We start from the raw sequence: 24,127 nt of genomic DNA, 5'->3' as shown, positions 1-24,127 counted from the left end.
CCGTGCCTGCCTGGCCAAAGGACCTGTCCTGAAATGTGGGCTTTAGATGGTGTTGGACAGAGCCCCTGCAATCCTGTATTTATATTTCCCCACGCTCTTTTTGGACTCTCTCACTCACGCTCATGCTCACTCTCAATCTCTCGCTCTCTCTCCCTCTCTCTTTCTCCATCTGTCTCTCTCTCTCTCTCTCTCTCTCTCTCTCTCTATCTCTCTTGCTCTCTCTTTTCCTCCCTTATGGCCCTGCATGCCCAACCGCCTCATCTCTTCCTCCCTCTCTTATGGCCCTCCCTCTCTCCCTCTTAGCACCACTGTGTAAAGCTACTGGGCAGTCTGGCCATAATTTGGCCCAGAGGGGCCCTCACAGGAGGGGGATAAAGAGAAAGAGAGTGCAGACGGGGGAGATGGAGGGAGGAAAGCAGGCTTAGTGTGGGGCCTTCAGTGTAGGGCCAACAGGCACATAGGAAAGCATTAAATAAACATTAATGGAACTGGGTTAGATGAGATTTATTAAGGAGGATTTTTGGCCCTCGACATAGAAAGCAGTGCACCATTTTAATAACCCTCACATGCACACAGGTAAACAAGCTAGGCCATTTATTAGCGTCCTCGTAGGTGGCCCTGCGAAATCTATTTTTACACTATTTTTCTACTGAAAAAATGTAGATAAATTATACATTTTTTCTTCTTTTTCACCCCCGTCTCGTTTGGTTCACAAGAAGATTGAACAGGGTTGGGTCCCCAAAAAGCACTTCAGCTAAGTCTGACTTGGATATAATTTTGACGTCACTTTGCCATGCTAAAAATGAGAAGCATTAATCGCAGCTTAGTCGTGTTGAAAATTCCCTTTACCAACCGGTAAACACACTGATAAAATGTGACTGATTAAACCCAGCGTAATGAGGACACTGACGCAGATAAAACTCTGTCCTGGAACTTTGAATATTTGACACAGCCTGTTGACTTCCACATTTTAGAAGGACTATCTTTTAGCGTGAGAGCCATCCAAGAAAATAACTCCAACAGAAAATACAGTAAACCCAGGTCATTATGGAACACGACCACAGAGAAATCTGTTTCTGTGTTATGGCTCATTATGGCTGATTATTGTGCTACAAGAGTGCACCAGTCCTTCTTCAGCCTATTAGCAGTCCAGCAGTCCACTCCAACAAGGGTCTGAATCAGTGAGGAGGGTGCACTGCAGAGGAAATGCAGACACTCCTCCCCCTTTGAAGACAGCTGCTTGTCGAGGAGAGTGGAAAACAGACAAACACACTCGCACACACACAAGCAAACAGACGTGCAGACAGAGAAAAAACGGGGGGAGAGAGAGCAGAAAGGAGAGAGAAAAGAAAAGACAGAAAGTGAAAGACGGTGAATAGATTAATAGAGAGGGAGTAATATAGAAAGAGAGATTGCCCAACAGAGCCAGGCTGCCAGAGGAGTCTTGGCTGCATCCTGCTCTACCCTGAGACCTCCTCTCCTCCCAGAGCTGTTTGAAGCCGGAGCGACGCGTCCACAGACAACATGCACACGGAGGAGAGAATATTCCAGAGTGTTCTCAGAGAGCCTGGGGTTAGAGGGAAGAGAATTGGACAAGGAATGTTGAGAGTGAGAAAAGGAGAGAATGCCAAGGAGAGGGAGAGGGGGATCAAGAGAGAGAAGAGTAAGAGAGAAGCAGTGCGGGAGAAAGGCGCGGTCGTCTGAGAAAAACAAACTACATGTGTTCTAGAGAGGGGTGGAAACAATATAGATGGAGTGTGATGGAGAATATGATTGATAGAGGGAGAAAGTCAGGAAGAGAGGGTAGATAGAGAAGCAGGTGAGTGCTGATTTTGCTGTAGGACAGTGTGTGTCAGTAGCCGTCAGTGTGACATGTCTTTGATGTTGAAATAAGAGACACTGAAACCCAGTGCAGTCCCCTGTGTGTGTGTGTGTGTGTGTGTGTGTGTGTGTGTGTGTGTGTGTGTGCGTGCGTGTGTGTGTGTGTGCGTGTGTTGTTTTCATAAAGACATCCAGTACACTCTCCCCTCCTATCTCCTGGTGCGGCTCTTCCGTCGTAGACAGTCAGCCGCTGTCCCACATGCTAAACACCAGGCTCTAAACAGCAGGCTGCTGCTGCTCTCACCAAGGCCTCCGAAGCACGGATCTGGTCTCACCCACTCGCACACCTTGTGAACATGCTGTACTCATGAATAGAGCACAAAGACTCATTGAAGGGAGAGGATTTGGGGGCTTTTATTTCATATTTACGAAAATAGTGCTCCCTCAAGCAATTAGTCAACCGCGTCCTATTTCAATGTACCCTGTTTCTACTTATCTGTGTGACTAGAGACTTGAGCAAATGTAACATGCGGAGAAGCGAGAGGGACAGATATATATATTTAATCAAATTGGGGGTCTGATAAAAGATGAACTGAAATACAGAGAGAGAGGGTGACAGACAGACAGAAATAGACACAAACAGACAGAGAGACAGAGAGATTGACAGACAAAGAGAAAGATAGATGAATGTGTCAAGCATGTCTGGGACTGTGAGCTGGCCATCCTGGTTCAGTGGTACTGTGGTCTGGTCAGCACCAAGCTGCTGGGGTGCTGATACAGCTGGTCTCTTCCCCAGCGGTCAGTCTATCATCCCACACACACAAATACACACATACACACACACACTACCACCACCAAGCCCACCCACAAGGCACTCATCTCATCTCACAGTGGAAGTGTATGGATCAGAGCTGAGCCTGTTACAGATGCATATGTAGAGAAGAGATAGATAAAGGATTATGTAGGTGATTGAAGCCACAGCAGGAGGTGTTGGGACACTCTGTTGTAACCAATAAGCCTCGCTGTGGTTATCGGATTCAGGCAGAAACCTGCACTGTGAGGCCAAGTCTAGCTAGAAAAACACTTCCATCTCTCTCTGTTTCGGTGTGAATTGTGCCACTTTTTAAATTATCCCTTGTGTTCTGCATGTTTGTCAGGGTGTGTGTCATTTTTATATATACAGTGTATATATATATATATATATATATATATATATATATATATATTCATATTCTGTTGGCATGCTGTGGTTTTGTGATCTTCTTGTGTGTGTGAGGGAGTGACACAACAGTGTCTACTTCTGGTCTTCATGAGGTCAGTGTCTGCTGGGATAATACTTACCTGACAGGAGCTGTTGATAGCCGTTCACCCAGAGAAAGTGCTTCATCTGCTCAATAAATTACACAGTGCAGCACGAGCCAGGGGTCAAAACAACCCGACCTCTCTCTTGTTGGGATAAACAATAGAACAATGACTGCAATCGGGTATTCCAACAACCACCTAGCTTTCAAGCTGACCGCAAAATGCAGTTTTATTATTCCCGAGGTAAAACTGTTAGCTCACCACGCCAAAGGCTCCAAAATGACATGTGGAGGTTATCGAAACAACCCATTACAAGTTGTTGTGTGTGTGTGTGTGTGTGTGTGTATTTGGGTGTGTAAAAGAGAGGGAGATAAAGGGATGACTAGGTTTTCCCATGACTGAATGTTTCACCAATATTGTGTTTATAGGTACAGTTTATCCCTGCATGTGACATAGAGCTGCAGTCGATGTTACATGACATTCGCGCTGTCGTTGCAAGTGATGTACCGTTGAAAGAAGCTCTCTCCTTAACTGTGCTGCCTCACGGCTTCGCCAAGCATTCGCGGGAGCAGTACGAGAAGCTGTCCACCATGCATAAGAACATGCAGAAGCTGTACGAGAGCCTGGGAAGCTACTACGCCTACGACCCTCACGCTCTCTGCGTCGAAGACTTCTTCGGCGACCTGGCCAACTTCCGTAGCCTCTTCATGGTGAGTCCCTGTCCGGCCACGCCTGGGTTCTCTTCATCTCTCTCCTTCGCTCGCTTTTTCCTTCTTCTTCTCTCTCTCCCTGTCGCTTGTTTTCTCTCTCTCTCTCTGTCTCTCTCTCTGGGTCTCTTTCTTTATCTGGGTCTCTTTCTCTCACACAGACTGCACTGTGTTTTCTTTGAAGGGTAGTAATGTTGAAAGTGTAACATTACAGTTCATCAAGTCCTTTGGATGTTTAGAGAGTGCAGATGTTGTGTGCCATGACTGAACACAAAGCCTTGCTCCACCCCACCTTTCCATGTTCAACCTATGGCCATTAGCAGTGAAGTAACACATTTTCCTCAGCGACAATGAAGACATTCTTCTGACAGAGTGTGGGTGCGAGGGAAGGACCGTTTTACGGAGCAGATTAAAGCCAACATAAACGATACTGAGAATGGAATGTATAATGTATCGCCGAGCGTGTACGTTCTGCACTGATAAAAGAAAACTGACTTTGAAAGCTTCTTAGACCTCAGACACCGTTCCATTAGGGTGCAGCGCACGCGTGTGTGTGGGGGGGGCGATATGGAGGCCTGCCTCCTCAGTACAGTATAAAGACCCTCACCAGGCTTAGACAGGCGGAGGGCGGGTAAGACTATGCAGTAACCGATTTAGTAAAACTATTAAGAGCTTGAATCCGCTGACCAAATCTTCAGGTGCGTTTCCTCAATCCAACTATTTGTTCGAGACATAATGTTCTGTTCGGCCGTTATTTCAGGCAAATTTACAACGAGAGTGACAGCGCCTGGCAACGTCCTGATATCTTAAAATACAGACCTGTGTTGTAAATGATATGCTCTGCTTAGTACAGCTGCCTTGTAAATGATGTAGAGGTTAAATGAACATTAGAGTTTGTCTTTGGAGGATCGTGGCCTTGCTAGGCTGTTGGACCATCAGCTGTCAATGCAGCCCAGAAAAGTTTCAGAAAAAAAAGTAGCCTCCTTTATTTGCCATTAACGTTTTCATTTTGCAGTTCTCCAAACAAAAGTCTCCACAAGAGAAATACCTTTAATGTCAAATTCAAAACATTTGTAAATGTTTGACACGTGAGAAGAAAGCTGATGTCTTGGGCTGAAGTGTCACTTGTCTAATACTCGCTCTCTGTCTTCCTCCTCCTCCCACTTCCTCTTGAAAAGATGAAGTGTCAGGATGATGACATGGTGTCCAGGAGGCACGCTCCCAGTCTTCTAAACCCATTACTGTGAATGGCAAGGTCCCCTTGTCTTAGTCTCCCTGCTTGCCTAGTCGAAGTGCTATCCAAAACCCGCTTTCAATTCTTTGATCAAAGTCTAAAACCACGCATGACAGGGCTCTCCCTCCAGGATTCAGAGATGCACACCTCTGAAAGAGGCATCAATGGCTACATAAATAAAATAAAGAAATTACTCTCTCTAGCAAATTGCCCTTCATGAATATTTACATTTACATTTAGTCATTTAGCAGACGCTCTTATCCAGAGTGACTTACAGTAAGTACAGGGACATTCCCCCCGAGGCAAGTAGGGTGAAGTGCCTTGCCCAAGGACACAACATCATTTGGGATTACTAGCCCAATTCTCTAACCGCTCAGCCACCTGACTATTTCAGTACTGATGAAGATTTTGGTACCGGGGGTGGGGGGGACGGGTGTAAGGGGGGGACGGGTGTAAGGGGGGGACGGGTGTAAGGGGGGGACGGGTGTAAGGGGGCGAGTGTGAGGAGCGGGTGTTGGTGCTAGTGCAACAACAGTCCTTGTATGACCAGGGTGTCTGTTTCTCCTTCTGGTCCTTCAGTATTCAACAACCCCAGATCTCTTAAAGAATTGAAAAGGTTCCTTTTTCTTTGTGAAAAGCAGAGAGTTGTCCTTCAAGCTAAGCTTGAGTCGTTAGTAGAAGGCTGTTCTGCGCCTGAATCATCCATGCTTGACCAGTTAAAATAATATACAGTACAGGATTGGGATGTAGGGACTTTTTGGCAGGGTTCATTCATATTCATGATGTGTGGACTTCATTTAGCTCTCTAATAGATTTTCAGCACCACGTCTAACACAAGGCAAAAGTATGGGTCATCATATGGCTTTTAAAGGCTAAACATTGATCTACTGACATCACCCCCTGTTGTATTGCCTGTGTAATGCATTCATTGCACACAGAGCATCCCAGAGCGCCCCAGATATTAAAGAACTCCATTGGAATACTTTACTCTAAATTGCTTTTACTAAAAAGCTGGGCTTAATTCACCGAACCGACATGAGGCATTTGAGTAAAACTCACTGACAGACAGTCCTCATAGAACTGAATGTAGCAGATAAGAGAATCCATTAGCTGTTTTTTTCCATGCTCTTCAGGGCCTATAAAATCATTTGATTTCAGGACATGGAGTCAATACTGGAATACCCCAACAATTTGTCCTTTTAATGTGGCTGCCATATTTGTAGATGGAGAGTGAGTGAAATGCAATCAGTGGCTCTGTGTGTAATCCTGACCAGAGCTGTGGCTGAGTATCTCTGTATTAATGAATTATCAAAGCCCAGCAGATGGTCGGATGAGCTACCAGCCTTACTTGTTAATTGAGTGACTTTCTAACAAGACCAATAGAGCCAGACCAAGTGTATAGCTACAAGATGGAGCATCTCGGCGATGATTAGGGTGTGTATGTGAGTCTGTGTTATTGTGTGTATGTTTGAGTGCGTGTGTGGCACCCTAATGCTCTGACAGAGGAATAATCATGATGATGATTACATTGCAAGGATGGATGTGATTCCTCCCTCCAAATTCCTGAAAAAGTCTCGTCCTACTGGTCTATCTACTCCTCTACTATATGTAGTCCAGAGTCCAGAGACCCCGTGTAACTGAGAGAGGACTAAACTGTATCTGAGTATGATGAAAAGGAACTCACAGCCTTGAACCTATGACTTGTTGAAGTGATTTCCCTTCTCTCTGACACATCCGGGAGCAGATGGCTAATAAACACATTCTCCCTCAGAAGTCTGTTAGGGTAAGAAGTGTAAAATTCAAATGAGATATTGCACTAACTCTGCCATTGTGTGGAGTTTCAGCTGCTATGGAGTGATTGGTATTCCAGAACTCTCTTTGGACTGGCATACATGCATTAATTTAATGTCTATAAGAGTTGCTTGAGGAGATAAGCTTTGGTATATTGTGCAGGGTCAGGAAAGAACAATAAACATAACTCATGAATTATTGAAAGAGTTACCTAGAAAAGAGTATACCTGCTGGCTTTAGCTTGGTGTGCACAATGCGTGGGACCAAGGCTGCTCAGAAATTATTTGGTTCCTGGACTGAAGGCTGGAGAGCCAGTAAGCCTTTGCTCTGGACGCAGAAGGCCAGAAAAGGGGAGGTCTCCGTAGCTTCTCTCCACTTCCTGTCCTTGGTGTGCTAACAGGAGTAGCCCCCTACACCTGCCACGCTCCATAAACATGACATTGGCTAGCTACCTTGGCCTAGCGTAGCATGGTGCTAGCATGTGTAAATACAGCACTGCTACACACACATGCCCACAACAGACACATTGTATGCACACACACATTCACGCACATGGGGAGGTAGATGGGTTTACTGCATTTAAAGCTCCTTACTTTTACCTTGTCCTTTACACTGTTACTTTAAGCTTTTTAACCTTCCTCTCATCTGAGTGCTCTTACTGTGTCAGGCTATCTCTGTTTCTCAGCAAGCCTTCAGATAACCATCCTGGAATCTTCTAATTAACGAAAGGTTTAAAGTGAAGTTTTTTTTCTGTTTTATAATCAGCTCTCTTAATGACGTTTGGATTATTTAGTGAGCAAACACAGTTATCCGCTCTAATTTGCGTTAATGAATCAATTGTTCTCTGTCACTGAGGACCTGAGGACTTTTAGTTTTTCCTGTCATGTCAATTCACTCTACCAAAATGGGTTCTGCTATTATTCCACATGTACACAAGATTGAGAGGTCAATGAATATTTCCGTCATAGTAGCTGTTAATGATGAGTTTTACTCTGCTTTGGCAAAAAGCTTTACAACTATGATTTGGAGAGAGAAAAAACGAACTGATTATTCAATTCTAACATACTAACCTCCAGCATATTTCACATGATATTTTGTGTATACTTCCAGAGACCTCTGTCTGTGTTCCTAAGCCTAGAAGGCAGTGTATATTGTCTTCTGCTCTCTCCAGTGTTCAAGTCAGATTTCTGTGTTGGGAGATTATATCGGAAAACCCTCCTCTTGGGGATTGTTTATCTCATGTAAGCCCTCCTACAATGTAGGAGACAACCACCAAAATAGATACAATCATTGAGTGGATAATGCCATCGGCAAGAGACCATCAGAGACAGACAAAAAGGCAAATATATAGGAGTTGCCATGGTGATAAGTGCTGTTTTGAGTTTGATGGGAGCCAGATAATTACGTTGTTTAAGTGTGTTTACAACCGCTTGTTTGTTTAAAGTAAGTTTCGCCAACAGGATTTAATTTGATCCATTAATTAATCATTCTACAGTAATGACATGTTGTTACATGATAAAAGGTTGCATTGTTTAGAATTGATCAAAGTGGGTAGTGTAGTTGTACAGAAGCTGTGTAAACTGCATTAAGACTTTCCTTATTGCATCAGCACTGATATTGTAATAACTGATAAGAACGTGGGCACACAGTAAACATAGCCTACAGATTACATTAAGATGCTTCACTTATAATAAAGGGTGGCAGTCAGAAGCCATCATTGTTTCTAGAGGATATTCTACTGAAAATGGAAAGGAAGCTTCCTCTATCGGTTTGCATCTGCTCATATGTAATCTATGTCTCCCTGCTTGTCCTTGGACTTGGAGCAGAGCTCCAGTATTGACTGGCATGATGAGCTGCTCTTTCCTTGTCCCTTCCCTACGATCCCTGTAATCCCTCTGTCTCAGCAGCCAACACGACGCACACGTCAGGAAACCGTAGGGGGTTTGGGATAGGGGGCGGACTGTCGACTCTCATTATATCACACCAAGAAGGAGCAGGGGCGCGCCATCTCCTCTCACACACATGTGTTTATGCATACACGCTTATGCGTACACACATGCACAGACACACGCGCACACACACAGACTCTAAGAAGGGCCTTGTCACAGCTTCGCCAAGGGCCTGGGGTGGGCAAACCTTTCTGGGCTCCTAAGGTCGCCTAGTAGTGTCTCCTCCTCCTCACTGCCCTAGAGTCTGAACACGCCTCTCTCTCTCTCTCTCTCTCTCTCTCTCTCTCTCTCTATCTCTCTGTCTATCCCCATCTTTCTATCTCTCTCGCTCTTTTCACTCTTTTTAAATGTATCTCTTCCTATCTCCTTCCTCTCTTTTTCTTTCATTTTTTTATCTCTTTCTTAATTCTCTCCTTCTGTTTTTCTTCCTCTCTTTCGCATGTATTCTCCTTATCTCTCTCTCATTGCCTGACACTTCAGTGACATTTAAGCCAGAAGAGAGGGTAGAGGGTGATATCTCTCTCTCACTCCCCTGAGACTGGTTCGGTGCTGAAATCCCACCACTGCCTACCCCTCCCTCATAAAATGGTTTTTCCGTCTATCTGAAGAAAAACACGTCTTACTGCGGAGGAATGCGCCACTCTGCTGTGTGTGAGGCGATGCCATTTTACAAATGCATGATGTCTCGCTGCTGATCCATTATTGACACACGCCATAATGTGGCTCCGTTCAAATGGATTCAGTTATATATTGTGTATAATGTATTGTAATGTGGCAGGGTGGATGTATAAGATGTTCATGTAGGGTACTATCTAAAAAAAGAAAAAGGCAAACTTTATTCATTGAATTATGCATTGTTTATTCCACTGGTTCAGCTGTAACTAGGAAAGAGTGCTCTGAATAAAATCTGCTGATCCCTGACTTCTCCTGCTTTCACACTGGAGAAAGTCAGAAAGAGTCGGCAGGAAGTCTGGAGTCTGATTGTGTGTGTGTGTGTGTGTCCCTCTTCAGGAAGCTGTGAAGGAAAACCACAAGAAGAGGGAGATGGAGGAGAAGATCAAGAGAGCCAAGCTGGCGAAGGAGAAAGCTGAGCGAGAGAAGCAGGAACGCCAGCAGAAGAAGAAGCAGCTGATTGACATGAACAAAGGTATGCCACTTCTGCCACGCTGCACAGTGTGTGCGTGCGTGCGTGCGTGTAGATGATGGCGGGGGAGGCGGGTTGTGAAGAGGGGGCAGAAAGCCATGTCTCACGCAGAGACAATCTCTGCAGGAGGGTAGGAACATGTTTCAACTGTTGAGAAAGCACACACTTGTCTCACGTGGCCATACAAAAGGTCTGGCAGATTCCACTGCTCTTAGTCTGGATTTTAACAGCCTATTTCACAGCTAAACAGATCGTAGTGTGACCCACATAACAACAGAGCACCCATATCAATGGACAGTGGTCAATGTTCATATCTTATTGTGACCATTCATTTTAAACATACTGATGTGAGACCTATAGTGACAGCAACTCAATTGCTGTTGTTCTTGGCATTGTGCGTTGGGACTAACTAGGCTTTGTTACGTGTACAGAAAATGGCTGACAAGCATACTGTGGATATAGGTCATATGTAAAGATGGGCATGAAAGATTCACTGCCCTTGTGTAGCAGACAGATAATGGGCTGGCAAATCACACAGGCAGGATGGTCCTTTGTCTCATTGCTATTTGGAAGACGTTTAGCTGGGATTTGTAGGCTGTCGTTTGCAACTTCCTGTTTCAATTCAGACTGTGATTGCTTTAGTATTTTGTGTTGTTTACTGTAGTTTATCGTTTGATTGGCTACGTTTGATCCTGCTCATAAACAAAATGATGCTATTAACTAGGTATTGATCTTTTTTAGGCCCACACTTTTTCACACTGCAAATTAGGAGGCGAGTTGCAGAGAGAGAGAGAGAGAGAGAGAGAGAGAGAGAGAGAGAGAGAGAGAGAGAGAGAGAGAGAGGGGAGAGAGAGACCTCTGAAGCCCATCTCTGAGATGACATTGAGGAAGATTCCGCCGCCTCAGGCCTAGAAAAGCAGGCAGTGTGGTCTTTTTGTTCTTTTTGACAAACAAGCTGAGATTTTTCACAATCCACCAGCTTCAAATTTCACCGCCAGCCAGGACCTTTCTGTAGCACCGCACTCAGAGATGTGCCAAGTCGCTCCTCATAACCGTGCCACAACTCTCCAGGATAATTGATGCGTGCAAGGTTTTTTTTTCCTCTTCATCTCTCTCTCTCTCTCTCTCTCTCTCTCTCTCTCTCTCTCTCTCTCTCTCTCTCTCTCTCTGTCTGTCTGTCTTCATCTTTGCGAGCTGTGACCTCTTTGAAAGCTTCACTTTTAATAATCCAGAATGGCGTGGTTGAAGATGTCTGTCTCTCTCGGGCTCACCAGATTGGAGGGGCGAAGTAGGTGTGATATTAAATATTTTTTGCCTGAGCAGATTTTGATCGGTTTCAGACAAACCATAATAAGTCAGGCATGAATAAAACAAGTCGGTGACACGGGCAGGTAGCCTGGAGCCTGGCAGAGAGCTGTCCTCCGACACCAAGTTCTCACCTTTGCGGTGGCTCTCACGTAACATACGACCCGACATCAGGACATCTGGATTTTTCAGGCTCTGCGATTCTGAGGATGATCCGGTTCCTTCTCCGCAACGGCATGATGTAATCAGAGTTCTGTCAAAAATGGTTCTCTCAGAACCGTCGGTGGCCTAACTGGATGTCTGCTTGAAGCAGAGGAAAGAGGAAAACCAGCTTGACGCAGAGCTCCTCTGACCTACTGAAGCGGGCCTGTGGATAGCAAGAGGTGAGAGGTTAAAGCTCTCTCTGTGATGTTTCGCTAGAATGGAGCTTCTGCCACTCTGTTCGGAACACTTGTCCGGATTGCAGGACTTTTGGTGGATTTCTTCCTTGTTGTTTCCCCTCTCTGTGCTTCCTCCCTGCCTGCCTCTCCTCCAGATGACAAGCCCGGGTGAGATCCTGGCTCGAGCTGTTCCTCACAGACAACCATGATTGACAGCTCTGTTGATGCATTCTTTCTCCTTTTTGCAGGAGTTTGGATCACTTGCATCAATATTGTATTGCTAGCATCAAATTTGTTTTTTGTGAAGATCCTGGTTTTTTTTTGTTTTGTTTTTTTTTACCTTTCAACCACTGTCTCCACTACTGTTTATCAAACGTAGTGGATAATTATCTTTTAACATTGGGATCCAGTTAAGAGGCTAAAATAGAGATGGACATAGCAGTCGTTGTCATCATAATTATTTCCATTCTAAGCAAGGCACCATAAGCCCAGCTGAATATATTGATTATAGTGTTAGCCTGAGTGCATCAAATCTGTTCCCACTGACAGATGGAAAAGCATATGGATATTACCGTGCAATGTGTGAATAACATACATGCACTTCTGTCTTTAGTGTGTATATTTGATGGATTTATTCCTTCATTCATTTCAGTGTGTGAAGGCTATCTGATGGATCATGTGTGTGGCGTTTAATGCAATTTCAAGGGGCTATTTTTAAAGAGAGATAGATTTTGAGTCATTTTGCAAATTGAGACCTAATCCTCTCCACATGCAAATGATTAACAATGGAATGCATATTTAATGAGACTTTAATTCATTTAGCTTTAGGAGGATGGTGTTGGCTGGGGGAGGGAGGGACAAATGCTTTCAGGAAATAGCACAGAAAGTGTCCTCTATTTCCCAGTCGTTGAAACTTGAGAATGTGCCCTTTGCACAGTTCAATGGCAAAAACGCTTCCTCGTGCCGGTGATTGATGTATGAGACAAGCGGCGGGCTAAATCTGTTTTCGTTGTGAAGTATTAGAAATACTAATATGGGAAATTGCTTGTGAAATCATTACCCAGTTCCCCATTTGTTTTAATTTGCTCTAAGTGGATTTCCATATTCTCTTGGACTGACCAGATGTTCAGCATTCACCCAAATTGCTTTACCCCGCAGAAAGTAAATGGGCGTCACTGTAGAATAGCCTAAATCCACCTAATCCTTCTGTCTGTAATAGGAAAAGATGTTTCAGCCCAACAGGGGATGTATAATGCCGGCAGATGTAAAACAATGTCACAAGCAGTGTGCCGAGTCCGTGGATAGGGGCAGCAGGGGATAGCGAGGACTGGTCAACCTCCAGGGTGTCTCTCCAGAGTCAGAACACAAAAGTGCCACCCACCCACCCAGGCTGCCAGGTCGGAGGAGGCTGTCCGGGCCCACACACCCACAGTGGGTCCAGTCAAGTCCACTCAGGTCTGGGCATGGCCTGGAAGCACAGACGCTGCTGTGAGCAACATGTGACGTGGCACTGCGGACACATCGGAGCAGATAAACAACAGTCAAACGTCCTTTAGAAACCGTGCACATGCTGTATCTAGCAGGTACAACTCAATAGAGCCTTAAAACTTTCCAAAGTTTTTTTTTTTTTTTTTTCTAGCAGAGCTTTCCTATAAATGTCAGAATTTATGTTGGCAATTCATGTGAGAAATGTAAGATGTCATTGCTAGCTCAAGTTAGCCTTTCTAAATAAGGCCTATTACAGCAGTTAGCCTTACTGTGCAAGCTTAGCTACCATAACAACGGCTTTATTAGTGTTATTAGCAGAGCCCCTCGTGTGTACAGGGCCCACCTGTGACTAGCTGGCTGTTTGATCAGCTACTTCAATGCTCCACTAGACCCTTGCATGGTGTGAGTTACAGTATCTGACTCAGGGATGTACAAACCCCGGCCTCTTGCAAAACCAATAACTCAAACCATTCCAGCCATTTGATAAAGCCTTCTCTATCACAGGAGGCCTTACAGATGCTGCTCTTTCTAATTCACTTTCACCTGCGAGTAATCATTCTTCACAGGCTGAATTAGGACCCACTCAGCCAGTTCAATCCATTTTTGCAACAGCTTGCAAGCTCTGGCAGAATGCAGTGGTATGCAGTGCTTCGCTCAGAGGGAATATTACAGATATTAGAGAGGAGCTTTTGCTGAAGTGTATCCTGTGATATCAGGGCAGCAGCACACATTAAAGCCATCTTGAATGTCACCGCTTTTTGGTTTCAATTGGAGCCCAATGTCAGATAAACAACGTCCCTCCTGGAAACAATGTGTGTCGGTGCCGTGCGATTATTTAGTCCATTACCAAAGCACGGGCGTAATCTTCCTAATCCGTTCACACCAGACAGACAAAAAGTCTTACATAGCCCAGGACTAACTAGCTGAGGGAAATAAGGCTGTTTCAATGAAGTCTTTTGAAAGCCTCGGCTATCCTTGAGGCTGATGATTCTTTCATTTCCTTTTCCTTTCCATCCCTCAAAAGCTTCAATTCAAGATTACAGAGTGTATCTGCTCCAGAGGCAGCGCCTCTCCCTCTGATAGCTGGCTCTGAGATCAGCGTTCCGACTGCCTAATACAACCACGTCTCCTCACCTCTGTGGTTCTGCTCAGCCAACTCTCTGGATGTTGACAATGATAGCCCTAAACTTCTATTAATGCAATCCCCATGTCAGCTCTCCGCCGGCAGAGTACTCGCTCTGTGTTCACCGGAAGAGAAGTGAGTGGGTGTCTCATTGCGAAAGTATATATTGCAGCGCTTGACAAATAACCTACAGACAAGAAAATTCTTAGAGTGGTGGTTGCCTTTTTCTGTGTTCTTTCATCGCCCCATTCACCGCAGGGCGCCTTCCGCCATGCACGTTGGCCCTCTGCTATTCATGCTAACAGTGTTAGCTTGTGGCTGTGACGGAAGATGCAAATTGCGCACGTGTCAGCCTACTGGAGCTGTCCTGCTCAGGCAAGGCTGAGATGTTTTTCATGCTGTCACAGTGACTGGCTGGTTGGCTGGCTGGCTTGCTGTCTGTATGGCTGGCTGGCTGCCTTGGAGAGAGTGACAGGGTGGCGAGCAAAGGGAACGTGTATTGAAGGTGGCATGTGACAGGGACAGTGCCGTTAGGCCATCCTGTGTAGCTGCGTCCGGGCCGTGCCGGGCAGGTGATTATAGAGGCATGCTGACAGGCGTCTAACCGCGGAAAAGGTCGGGTCCTCACAGTCACACAGTGTTCCCACAGCATGACTGATATGAGGACAATAGTAGGGAAATAAAGGTGAGGAAAGTACAGTACAGGCTGGGCAGGGACAGGAACCTATTGGAGGGCAAAAAATATTCAGATTCTTTCCATTTCTCGTTGTGCTTTACGAGAGTGAGTGTTGACCCATGATCTTCCCATGATCACATCAACCATGGTCTTTGCGTGTGTGTGCGCGTGTGTTTGGGCATGTGTGTGTACCTCCCTGTTACAAATGCGTGGCAAAGACAGACAACGACATGGTCTTTCTCCTTCACATCTGCATACACACGCACGCTCTTCCCCTCTTCCTGTCACTTTGCCAGTGTTATTTACATGGGCTGTCAGGGAACAGCGTACTCTCTTTCTGAAGAACTTGTGAAGAACGCCAGGGAGATGAGCATGCATGCTCTGGGCAAGAGAGGAAGACGCCATCGTGAATATCTGTCATTACCTTGAACGACAGCAACAAGGGCACACGGCTTATCTGCTCTAGTACATCAATTTTTATAAATAACGGCACATTCGATTGTGCTCTATCTTCTCTGGGGATCTGAATCTGCCTTTAGGCGATGATAGCTCGCTGAATGTGGAAGTCTGGTTGGGAAGGAGAGATAGAGACAGAAAGATAGATTGTGCCTCACATAAACAATTGCCATGCAAGGATTTAATCCGTGTGATGTAGTGTAAAATGCTTTTTTGTCAGTGAAGGTGAGACAGTAAGCCAGTTCCATCAACATGCTCAGTAGACTCCAAGATTCCAAGTATTTCCATTTAAAAAAAATTCTGACACAATGCGTGTTAGAAAGAATCCATTCTTACAGGAAGCCTTTGATTATTATATGCTAATTATTTCATTGGATTCATTAATGTTCCCCAAGGCAATGCTCTCTCCTCTTGAGCTTGTATTGTCTGTGTCTGCATGTATCAAATAGCCTTAAATAAGAAAATGTTCTTCTTGTGGAGTTTTTTTCGAGTGGAGTGAGAGAGAGACCTAATTAGTGTTCCACTAAAAGCTCTAATCACTATAGTGCTATATAAAATAAAAGTCTTACTTTGAGCCTCTTTCACTGAATTTGGTCGCTTGTCCCCCAGGTCGCAAAGAGACTGAGATGAGACAATGCATCAGAGAATCCCCCATGCCCTGGACAATATCTCTCTCTATATATATATATATATATATACATATATACACACGCACACACCAACGCACACACACAGAGAACCATAGATCCCTTCCCTTTTACAAATGGTGTGCTTCCCTAGAACAGCTTGTTCTGGAGAGAGAGAGATAGAGAGAGAGAGAGAGAGAGAGAGAGAGAGAGAGAGAGAGGGGCATGGCCGTATATATCAGATTGTTCCGGGGTGGGCCGGGTACAGAGTCACACAGTCAGATCAGCCAGACGTTGGACTTCCATGGTCGTCCCGTCTCTGTCTCCGTCTCTGTCTCCGTCTCGCCAGCATGTCATCGCTGACTGGCCTCCCGCTCCTGTCACGCTGGCCTGCCTGTGTGGGACAGTCCAGGCTGGCCCCTTTTTGGCTCAGTGACACATTGACCCCATGTGGTCCTCAGAAAGTGTGTCAAGCTAACCTCTGTCAGGCAGGCCTCCATGCGTGCTGCTCTCGGGGCTGGCTGTCTCCTGTGTATAGGTCTGTCGCTGGGTAAACAAGGCCACGCTGCAGCCTACTGAATAGCAATAGCGTAAGCCTGAGGCACTGGTGGTATCAGTGTTGGGGTAATATTGTTGGTAGCGTGGAGGGGATGCAGGTAGGAGGCGTTGATGAAGATGGGAGAGGCTGTGCCGCTGCTCTCCAGTGGTGTTCCGCCACCCCCATCCTCTCCCCCCTCATCTCACTGGGGGCCGGTCTGCATCCATCCAGATGGAGGGTTTATTTTTGTTGTTGTTTGTTTATTTATTCATGCATCCAGCTATTTGGGACAGCGCTGGGCCTTTGGTCTCTGCCATAAATGCAAATGGCCACGGCGGCTCATCCACTTTCATCTCTCCCAACCGCCGCCGTCCCCAGCCCTCCGTCCCCAGCCCTCCGTCCCCAGCCCTCCGACCCCAGCCCTCCGACCCCAGCCCTCCGACCCCAGCCCTCCGACCCCAGCCCTGCGTCCCCTCTCTTTCTCCATCTCCCTCTCTGTCTCGGCCTCTCACTATATCTGCATCTCTCTCTATCTCTCTCACAATCTCTCTAGCCATGGCTCTGCCTGACCAACCAGGTCGGAGAGCGTGGCCTGAGCACACAGTTCTCCTCCTTATCTGCAGAGCCCTGCCCCCTCACCCCATTACACCCCCCCCCCCCCCCCCCCTTCTCTCTGACCACTCCTCTCCCCTCCCTCGACTAGCCCCCTCCCCAGTCGTCTCTGGCGCCACGCTGGGCTGCGTACGCTCGCGTGGCGTGCGTGGGAGAGCCATGATACACTCCTATTCCCCTCGGAACGGGGGATGTGGGAGCGCCCCTAATTTAATTACGGAGGACATGAGAGGGTTTGCACATCAAGCTGTTACAGTAAAACAGTCCAAAAGAATATTCAATCGGATCCATCTTCTTCATTAGCCCCTCCCTTTCCATTCCCGCCCCCTCCTCTCGCTCGTCCCTCCAGCCCGACCTAGACTAACAGCACCGGAGGCCCAGCTGGTCTCTCTGCTGAAAGTTTCTCTGGTTTCGCTGTCAGGGGCTGGTGGCAGAGTTGGCCGGGAAGAGAGAGGGGATAGTGGAGGGAGCGAGTGAGAGTGATTGAGAGAGAAGAGGGACAACAGTGTGGGGGAAAGAGGGCAGAGAAGGTTACGAGAGAGTGGGGGCGACTAACAGGTGCATGGCTGCTGTCTGTGGGCACCTGTGTTCCCTCTGCCCTCTGTGGCAGTAATGCACTCTGACTGGCTGGGTGACTGACTGACTGGCTGGTTGGCTGCTTCTGTTGGCTGTCTGACTGTCTGGTTGGCGGTTAGACAGGAGCCTCAGGAGCTGCTGGGACTAAGGGAGGGACAGGCAGCCAAACTAGTCTCCTTGCCAGGGAGAGCCAAACAAACAATGGAGAAACAGGGAGAGGAGAGATGGCGAGAGGGAGGGAGGGAGGGAGAGGTGGAGGCTGTACACCTGGCCGTAGAGTCGACCTGTAACCCTCCACACAGAGCTCTGTTCACGTCTAATGCACGGGGTTAATTGCACAGGTGACTTTCTGCGGGGGAACAGATGGGCTAAAATGTGTTCAAAAACAATGCCGAGCATGGTGTGTGTCGGGGGGGGGGGGGGGGGGGGGGGGGGATTATGGGCTAGTTTTTCTTTCTTCTTCCTCCCTTCCTGCCCTCTCTTCTTGGGAGTGTCTGGAGGAGAAACACCAGGGAGATAGATCTCAGCAGCGCTCCTTCAGAGCGGCCTCATCTTATCAAGCCCTTATTAGACGTCACGGAGGGGCTAGCGCAGAAACCAGCACGACCGGGATCATCCTAACCACCACCACACGTCCTATGTTTGTTTTCCACATCCCTAGCAGGTTAGCTGGACAGCAGTTGTTACGCCGTCGAAGAAAGGATCCGGTGTCTCCGCCTCTGCTCCACACCTCTGGAATGATGACTTAAAACACTCTGCCTCATTATCTGGCTCCTGTTACAAGTCAAGCTGTTTCACACAGAAGGATTACAGACACCCGGCTTGATGTCGTTTGTTCTGCTTGAATAACAGCAGACACAAAGAGCTCCAGTCAAAACCCTGACGACTCCCATTCATAACGCGGTGCCTATTTCCCCCCTCTCTCCCCCGCAAACCGTTTGCCAACTTTGCCAAAAGCGCGAATGGCACGTGTTCACTTTCAAGTCGTCTTCAAAACCGTTTCCTTTCCTATTGGGGTTGTTGTTTTCCCGGGAACTATCTGGCGAACCAGACAGCAGACGGCCTGCATGCTGATGTTTTTTGTCCTTCATCGCAGAGGAGTGGTGGCTGCATGTAAGCCATCAGGAATTGAGTTCTCAATCGATCCGCTATGTCTCCCCCCCCCGCCTCACCCCCCCCCACCAACACCACCACACACATGCACCCACCTTCCCCACATAGAGGAGATGACAGATAGCAAATTGAATTTATGAACAGGCTGTGTTGACACTGCTGCATAATTATAGAATGCCATGGCTCTGTGTATAAGAGGGGGGAGAGTGTGACGAATACAGATGAAAACTAGAATCTCTTTGGAGAACAGATACTGGGAGCCAGTGCTCTCTCGGTCTCGGTGACACTCACCCTCACTTTTTACCCGTGTGTCGCTGTTTAGATACTGGATGACAGCAGCGTGGTGTGTAACTGCAGAATAGTATCTCTTTTCTTTTGTCCCCTATCTTGATAGCAGTGCGCTGATAATGGCTTGTGGAGACTGGTTTTAGACTCTGGTGTGATGAATTCACTTTCAGAAGGCCCTCACAGGGTCCTTCTCTCTCCTCCAGCTGATCTTGCCCTGAGCAGCCATGAGCTCGTGTCACACTGCACTGCTGAACCCGTCTGGACTTGAGCACATACACACACACACACAAAGCTACACCGACATATATTCACACACACACACACACACACAGATAAATAGTCCAAAAAAGAGAGAGACACACTCACAATTGAGGCAGCGAAGTGTGTGGCTCTGTGGAGTATAAATTCCCTTGACTGGTCATGCCAGACTTTGCGCCTCTTTCCTGTTAGTTTGGATTAGCCATCCAGAGTCAGTATTCAATATAGGACACAAAGTCATTACAATGAAAGGATATGCAGCATTTCAGTGTGAGGTTGGTTGTGCGTGCGTGTCTGTGTGGGTTTCCTTGTGTGTGCGTGTGTTTGTGTGTGTGTGTTCTTCACTCCAAGGTGCGTGCATATGTTGGAGGAATAATGAAATGTCACACGGCTCAGGCAGTGGAGTGTCTCGGAGGGATCTTTATGACCCCGCTCCTCGCCCCGCTCCTCGCCCCGCTCCTCGCCCCGCTCCACTACGCCTTCTCAATGAGCCACTCCTCCAGATGCAGCGCTGACACACAGACCCACTCCACCGCCTCCATCCAGCCCTCCTCCTTGCCTCTCCTATCTCCGTCCCTGCTAGTGACACTTGACTTTGCCCCCCCCCCCCCCCTCCTCCTCATCCTGCCGCTGCTCCTCCTCCTCCTCCTCTTCTTCCTTTTCCACTCTCCCGGGGGTTGAGGAAGATAAGCTCCCCTACACCCTCTCCACTTCTCCTGGTGCTTCATTGGTTGAAGCTAATCTGATGTGTGAAGGTGTTTTTTTTTGTTGTAAATACGGCGCAGAGCTGCACTCTTGTTATCCCCCTAATTAGAAAATGTGACAGTGCAGTTGGTAAATATGTTACAGAGCAGATGAGGAGTCCGGAGCCGGCCCCAAGGGTCTACTGTTACACTTGGCAGAGCCAGAGGGGCCCAGGTGCTACCTGATACCCACTCATAGGAGGGAGGAAACTATAGAGGGGTGAGGGAGGGAAGGAGGGAGGGAGGGAAGGAGGGACAGAGGGAGAGATACAGGACACGTAGTGCTGGATCTCACCGGAAGGTAGAGAAACCTTTTGGAAATCCTCCACAACTCCTGTCGGCATCTGTCAGAAAGTATCCAAAAAGTGTAAAAGCCTAGGCATGTTCGTTCCGCTCCTGCCCGTCGCTTAATAAGATCATTAAAGGACCCCGGGACTGTCTGCTTAGGCGCCCGCCAAGGTGTTACATCGCTGGGGGGAGTTTGTCGATGTCTGAGGTTTTAGCCCATCTTAACCCATTTGGAAGGCAATTTCCTGTGAGCGGGGAATCTTTCCTCTCTAGACAGAGTTCCTGAAGTAAAGGTTAGCTTCGCTGTAATTCCCCAGCGTTAATCTAGCTGTGGTGTTAATTGAGAAGATGTTGAATATTTGCCCTTGGTTTTAACACCTAAAAGAGAAGACAGGAACTACAGGAGTGAGGATGAAAACAAAGCCTGTCTTCCGCTGACTGATAACAGGGATCAGTTTACAGTGAGGGTGCAGCTTGGAGGCCTTTCCGACAGCATCGTTTATTTTTATATTTTTCCTTCCAAATTCAGTCATTGTTCGACTAAACGCGTTTCAAGCTTGTGTTTAAGACCACGGACTTCATGGCATAGTTTGCGATGGCGAGAGGCCTAGAGTCTGGGGCCCGGGATCCTGGAGCTGTTCCTCCAGAGCAGAGGTCTCGTCTGCTGGAGAGGAACCCGGGTCCAACAGGACATTGTTAATGGAGCGGTAGCAGGTCACCAGGGAGCATGTTTCCCATTTTAGTCATTTTGCTTCTTTGTGTCTGCGAACTCTCCCCCCCCCTCAGCCCAGTCTAGCAGGCTCCCCAGCCCTGGTCATTACGGATGATGAATTGTGCTACAGTTAAGCGGGAAGTAGGACAAATTGATCAAAGTGTCAGGTGCCCCATGTGATGTCTATGTCTCCAAGAAGAAGGAAGTGGGGATGAGGAAGGAGCTGTCGAAAAGTTTCTGATGCCAAGGTGGTGCAGATAAATGTTTACCTGGCGCATAGGCTCTCCCCGCTCTTGTCAAACTCACAACACGTCCCGGTTAGCCTACATAGGGCGAGCGAGGCGCTAATGAACTGTGAGTCGGCACCGTTCTGGAGGCTTTAGCAGTTATCTTGCTGTCGGCCATCTTGTCCTGGAGAGGAGAACCAGGTGAAAATGCTTGTCCTGGTTAACACCTGCTAGCTTGTGCCATCAGTGGTGTAGTGGTGCAATTTTAGATAAGGACTACTTGGCTCGCTTTGGTTTGTTCTGAAAGAGCTGGTCTAATTAAGCTTGATGTAATCTGGGTTGCTTTTAAACACAGCACACAGTAAAGAACAGACACTTTGATTTCAAAGTAACCCTCGGGAAGGGCCTCCGGAAGAGAGAGGAACGAAAGAACGAGACGGAGATTCAGGAGAGAAATTAGCGCAAGTGCAAATTAAGTTCTTGTTTGGGGTGTATTTGCATAAGATGCGTTTCTATTCTTAGTTCGATATGTCTTTGTTTTTCTGGTTTGAAATAATTTCATGCTGGGTGGTTGTGTTTCTGGAAGAGAAGAGAAGGAACACAGGCGGTATGGCTGCTCAGTAATAGCAGAATATGTGGCATTTCCTCAAATTAATTATGTAGCAGTGTCAACTTGTTCTGTTTATAAATTCAATTTGCCCGACTGTCATCTCTTTTTGAGCGCTGGGGAAAAACAAAAGATTGATCACCGCTCCTGAGAAAGTGCTGCTGAAAGCAACCGCCGTCTCCGACGCCAAACGCTCTTTCTTTCTGCCATGACCAGAGGCAAGTGGGAGTTTGGGGGGGTTGGTAAGGGGGTGTGCGCCAGGCCTCTGTGGTAAACACGACGGAAGAGCAGTTCACTCATGTATGCAAGCGATTGATGGCGTAGTCGGCAGTGCTACTATAAGTCACCCTAATGATCCCAGTTTAAAATAATGTCTGTTCTGGACCACAGTGATGAAGAGAGGGTGCAGTGACTCATTAGTATAGTGTACGGGGGTTGAAGATAGATGGCCCAGATATAGAACTAAAGCTTATTTTTGAACCCTCTCCATCGAGCTATAAGACTCAGTGTGGCACCGTGGTGCATGATGTACCATTCCCTCCCTCCATCTCTCCATCCCGCCCTCCCTCCTTCCCTGCGGCAACCCAGTGGGGCGTGGATCCACCCGGTAGTTTGGTTGCGGGGACATTTTCTGAGGCAGGTCCCGGTGTCATCGATGGAACAGTGATTGAGAGGGCCTGTATTGAGCGTCTCCATAGTAAATCTTGGTAAAGAGCACTTAGCTCCCCTGCGTTAGCCACAGAAAGAATATCTGTCAATGGCCATCAGTGAATGCTTTCATCCTCCTACTCCTCTGCCTGTGTTTCCCCACTAAGAGCACTGACTTTCCCATTTTAGACACACACACACGCGCACGCACACACACATGCACACTCACAATGCCAAAGCAATTCACCAGAGACAGGGGGGAGCCCAAGTGACTGGCCTTTGTCTTAATGCTGATGCACTGTTTAATACTCCCCCGTCAGTCTGTGTGTGCGAGGATGTGTGTGAGAGTGTTGGCGTGAGTGTGTGCACTTCCCTGCGATCTGGTGTTACATTTACATTTAGTCATTTAGCAGACGCTCTTATCCAGAGCGACTTACAGTAAGTACAGGGACATTCCCCCGAGGCAAGTAGGGTGAAGTGCCTTGCCCAAGGACACAACGTCAGTTGGCATGACCGGGAATCGAACTGGCAACCTTCGGATTACTAGCCCGATTCCCTCACCGCTCAGCCACCTGACTCCCCGTGTTCCGCCTATCTGCGGCATGTTCCCTGAGTGAGTGTGTGTGTGTGTGCCCCTTCTCTAACCTCATTCTCTCCGCCTTGCAGAGGGAGATGAGACGGGCGTGATGGACAGCTTGATGGAGGCCCTGCAGTCCGGAGCAGCCTTCCGAGACAGGCGAAAACGAACGCCCCGCAACGGTAAGACCCCCCCCCGCAGCGAGGTGGCTTCCTCCCACAGCCCCTCCCACCTGGGCCCCGGCCAGAGTGTTGCCGCCGGAGCGCTTTACCGTCCGTCCGGCCGCACGCATAACCTGATTCCATCACACGCTCTCCTCAGCCGTCCCTAACATGACACGAGTGTCGCCGTCTCCCGTGACATGCAGGGAGGTGACGCATGTCTCCGGGAGCTCTCATGACATTGTATTTTTTCCCGTGTGTGCAAATGGGTGTCGCGTGTATGTCGATTCCTGCTGTTTACCAGCTGTCATTATGGTAAACCTAAGGATCGTCTTTTGTTGTCACACACACACAGATACACAGACAACCATGTCCTCCGCCTGCACACATCATTAGAGATTCATTGCCTACTTCAACAAAGCACTGTTTACTATAGAAATTAGATGTGAAATATAGCCGACTTATTTAATATAGCCCTACTGTTAGCAAACTGGTGAATGTATTTTCCCCCAGGAGAGTGGGGGGGCCCTGGGTAGGTGCCAGGCCACATTGATGTGTGTGTGTGTGTGGGGGGGGGGGGGGGGGGGGGGAGAGTAAGGAGAGACAGGTGTCACCACATCAGTGGTGGTGGCTACCAGTCCCTCTGTGACACACCCACTGCAGGTACAAGGTTCTCCAGAATCTACAGTGTGAGTCTCTTACCCAGTTAGCTGAGCTGGACCCGAGAGAGTTGCCATAGAGAGCCAGAGGAAGGAGACGTCTATCTAATGGACACCT

General features: G+C 47.5%; 1 protein-coding gene across 1 annotated transcript in view; it reads left to right on the top strand.

The window, feature by feature from the left end:
• The window catches only part of diaph2 (diaphanous-related formin 2), a 360,351-nt gene that overhangs the window by 299,203 nt on the left and 37,021 nt on the right, over positions 1-24,127 (top strand). Inside the window, exons 27-29 of the mRNA XM_067247259.1 lie at positions 3,669-3,833; positions 9,816-9,951; positions 23,279-23,371. Coding sequence (XP_067103360.1) covers positions 3,669-3,833; positions 9,816-9,951; positions 23,279-23,371 — 394 coding nt within the window. The remainder of the gene's footprint in view (positions 1-3,668; positions 3,834-9,815; positions 9,952-23,278; positions 23,372-24,127) is intronic.

Source organism: Osmerus mordax, chromosome 12 (genome assembly GCF_038355195.1).
Source record: "Osmerus mordax isolate fOsmMor3 chromosome 12, fOsmMor3.pri, whole genome shotgun sequence".
In the NCBI taxonomy this organism is placed as follows: domain Eukaryota; kingdom Metazoa; phylum Chordata; class Actinopteri; order Osmeriformes; family Osmeridae; genus Osmerus; species Osmerus mordax.
The sequence above is the reverse complement of the archived record's forward strand: the minus strand, read 5'-3'. Positions and strand labels throughout refer to the sequence as shown.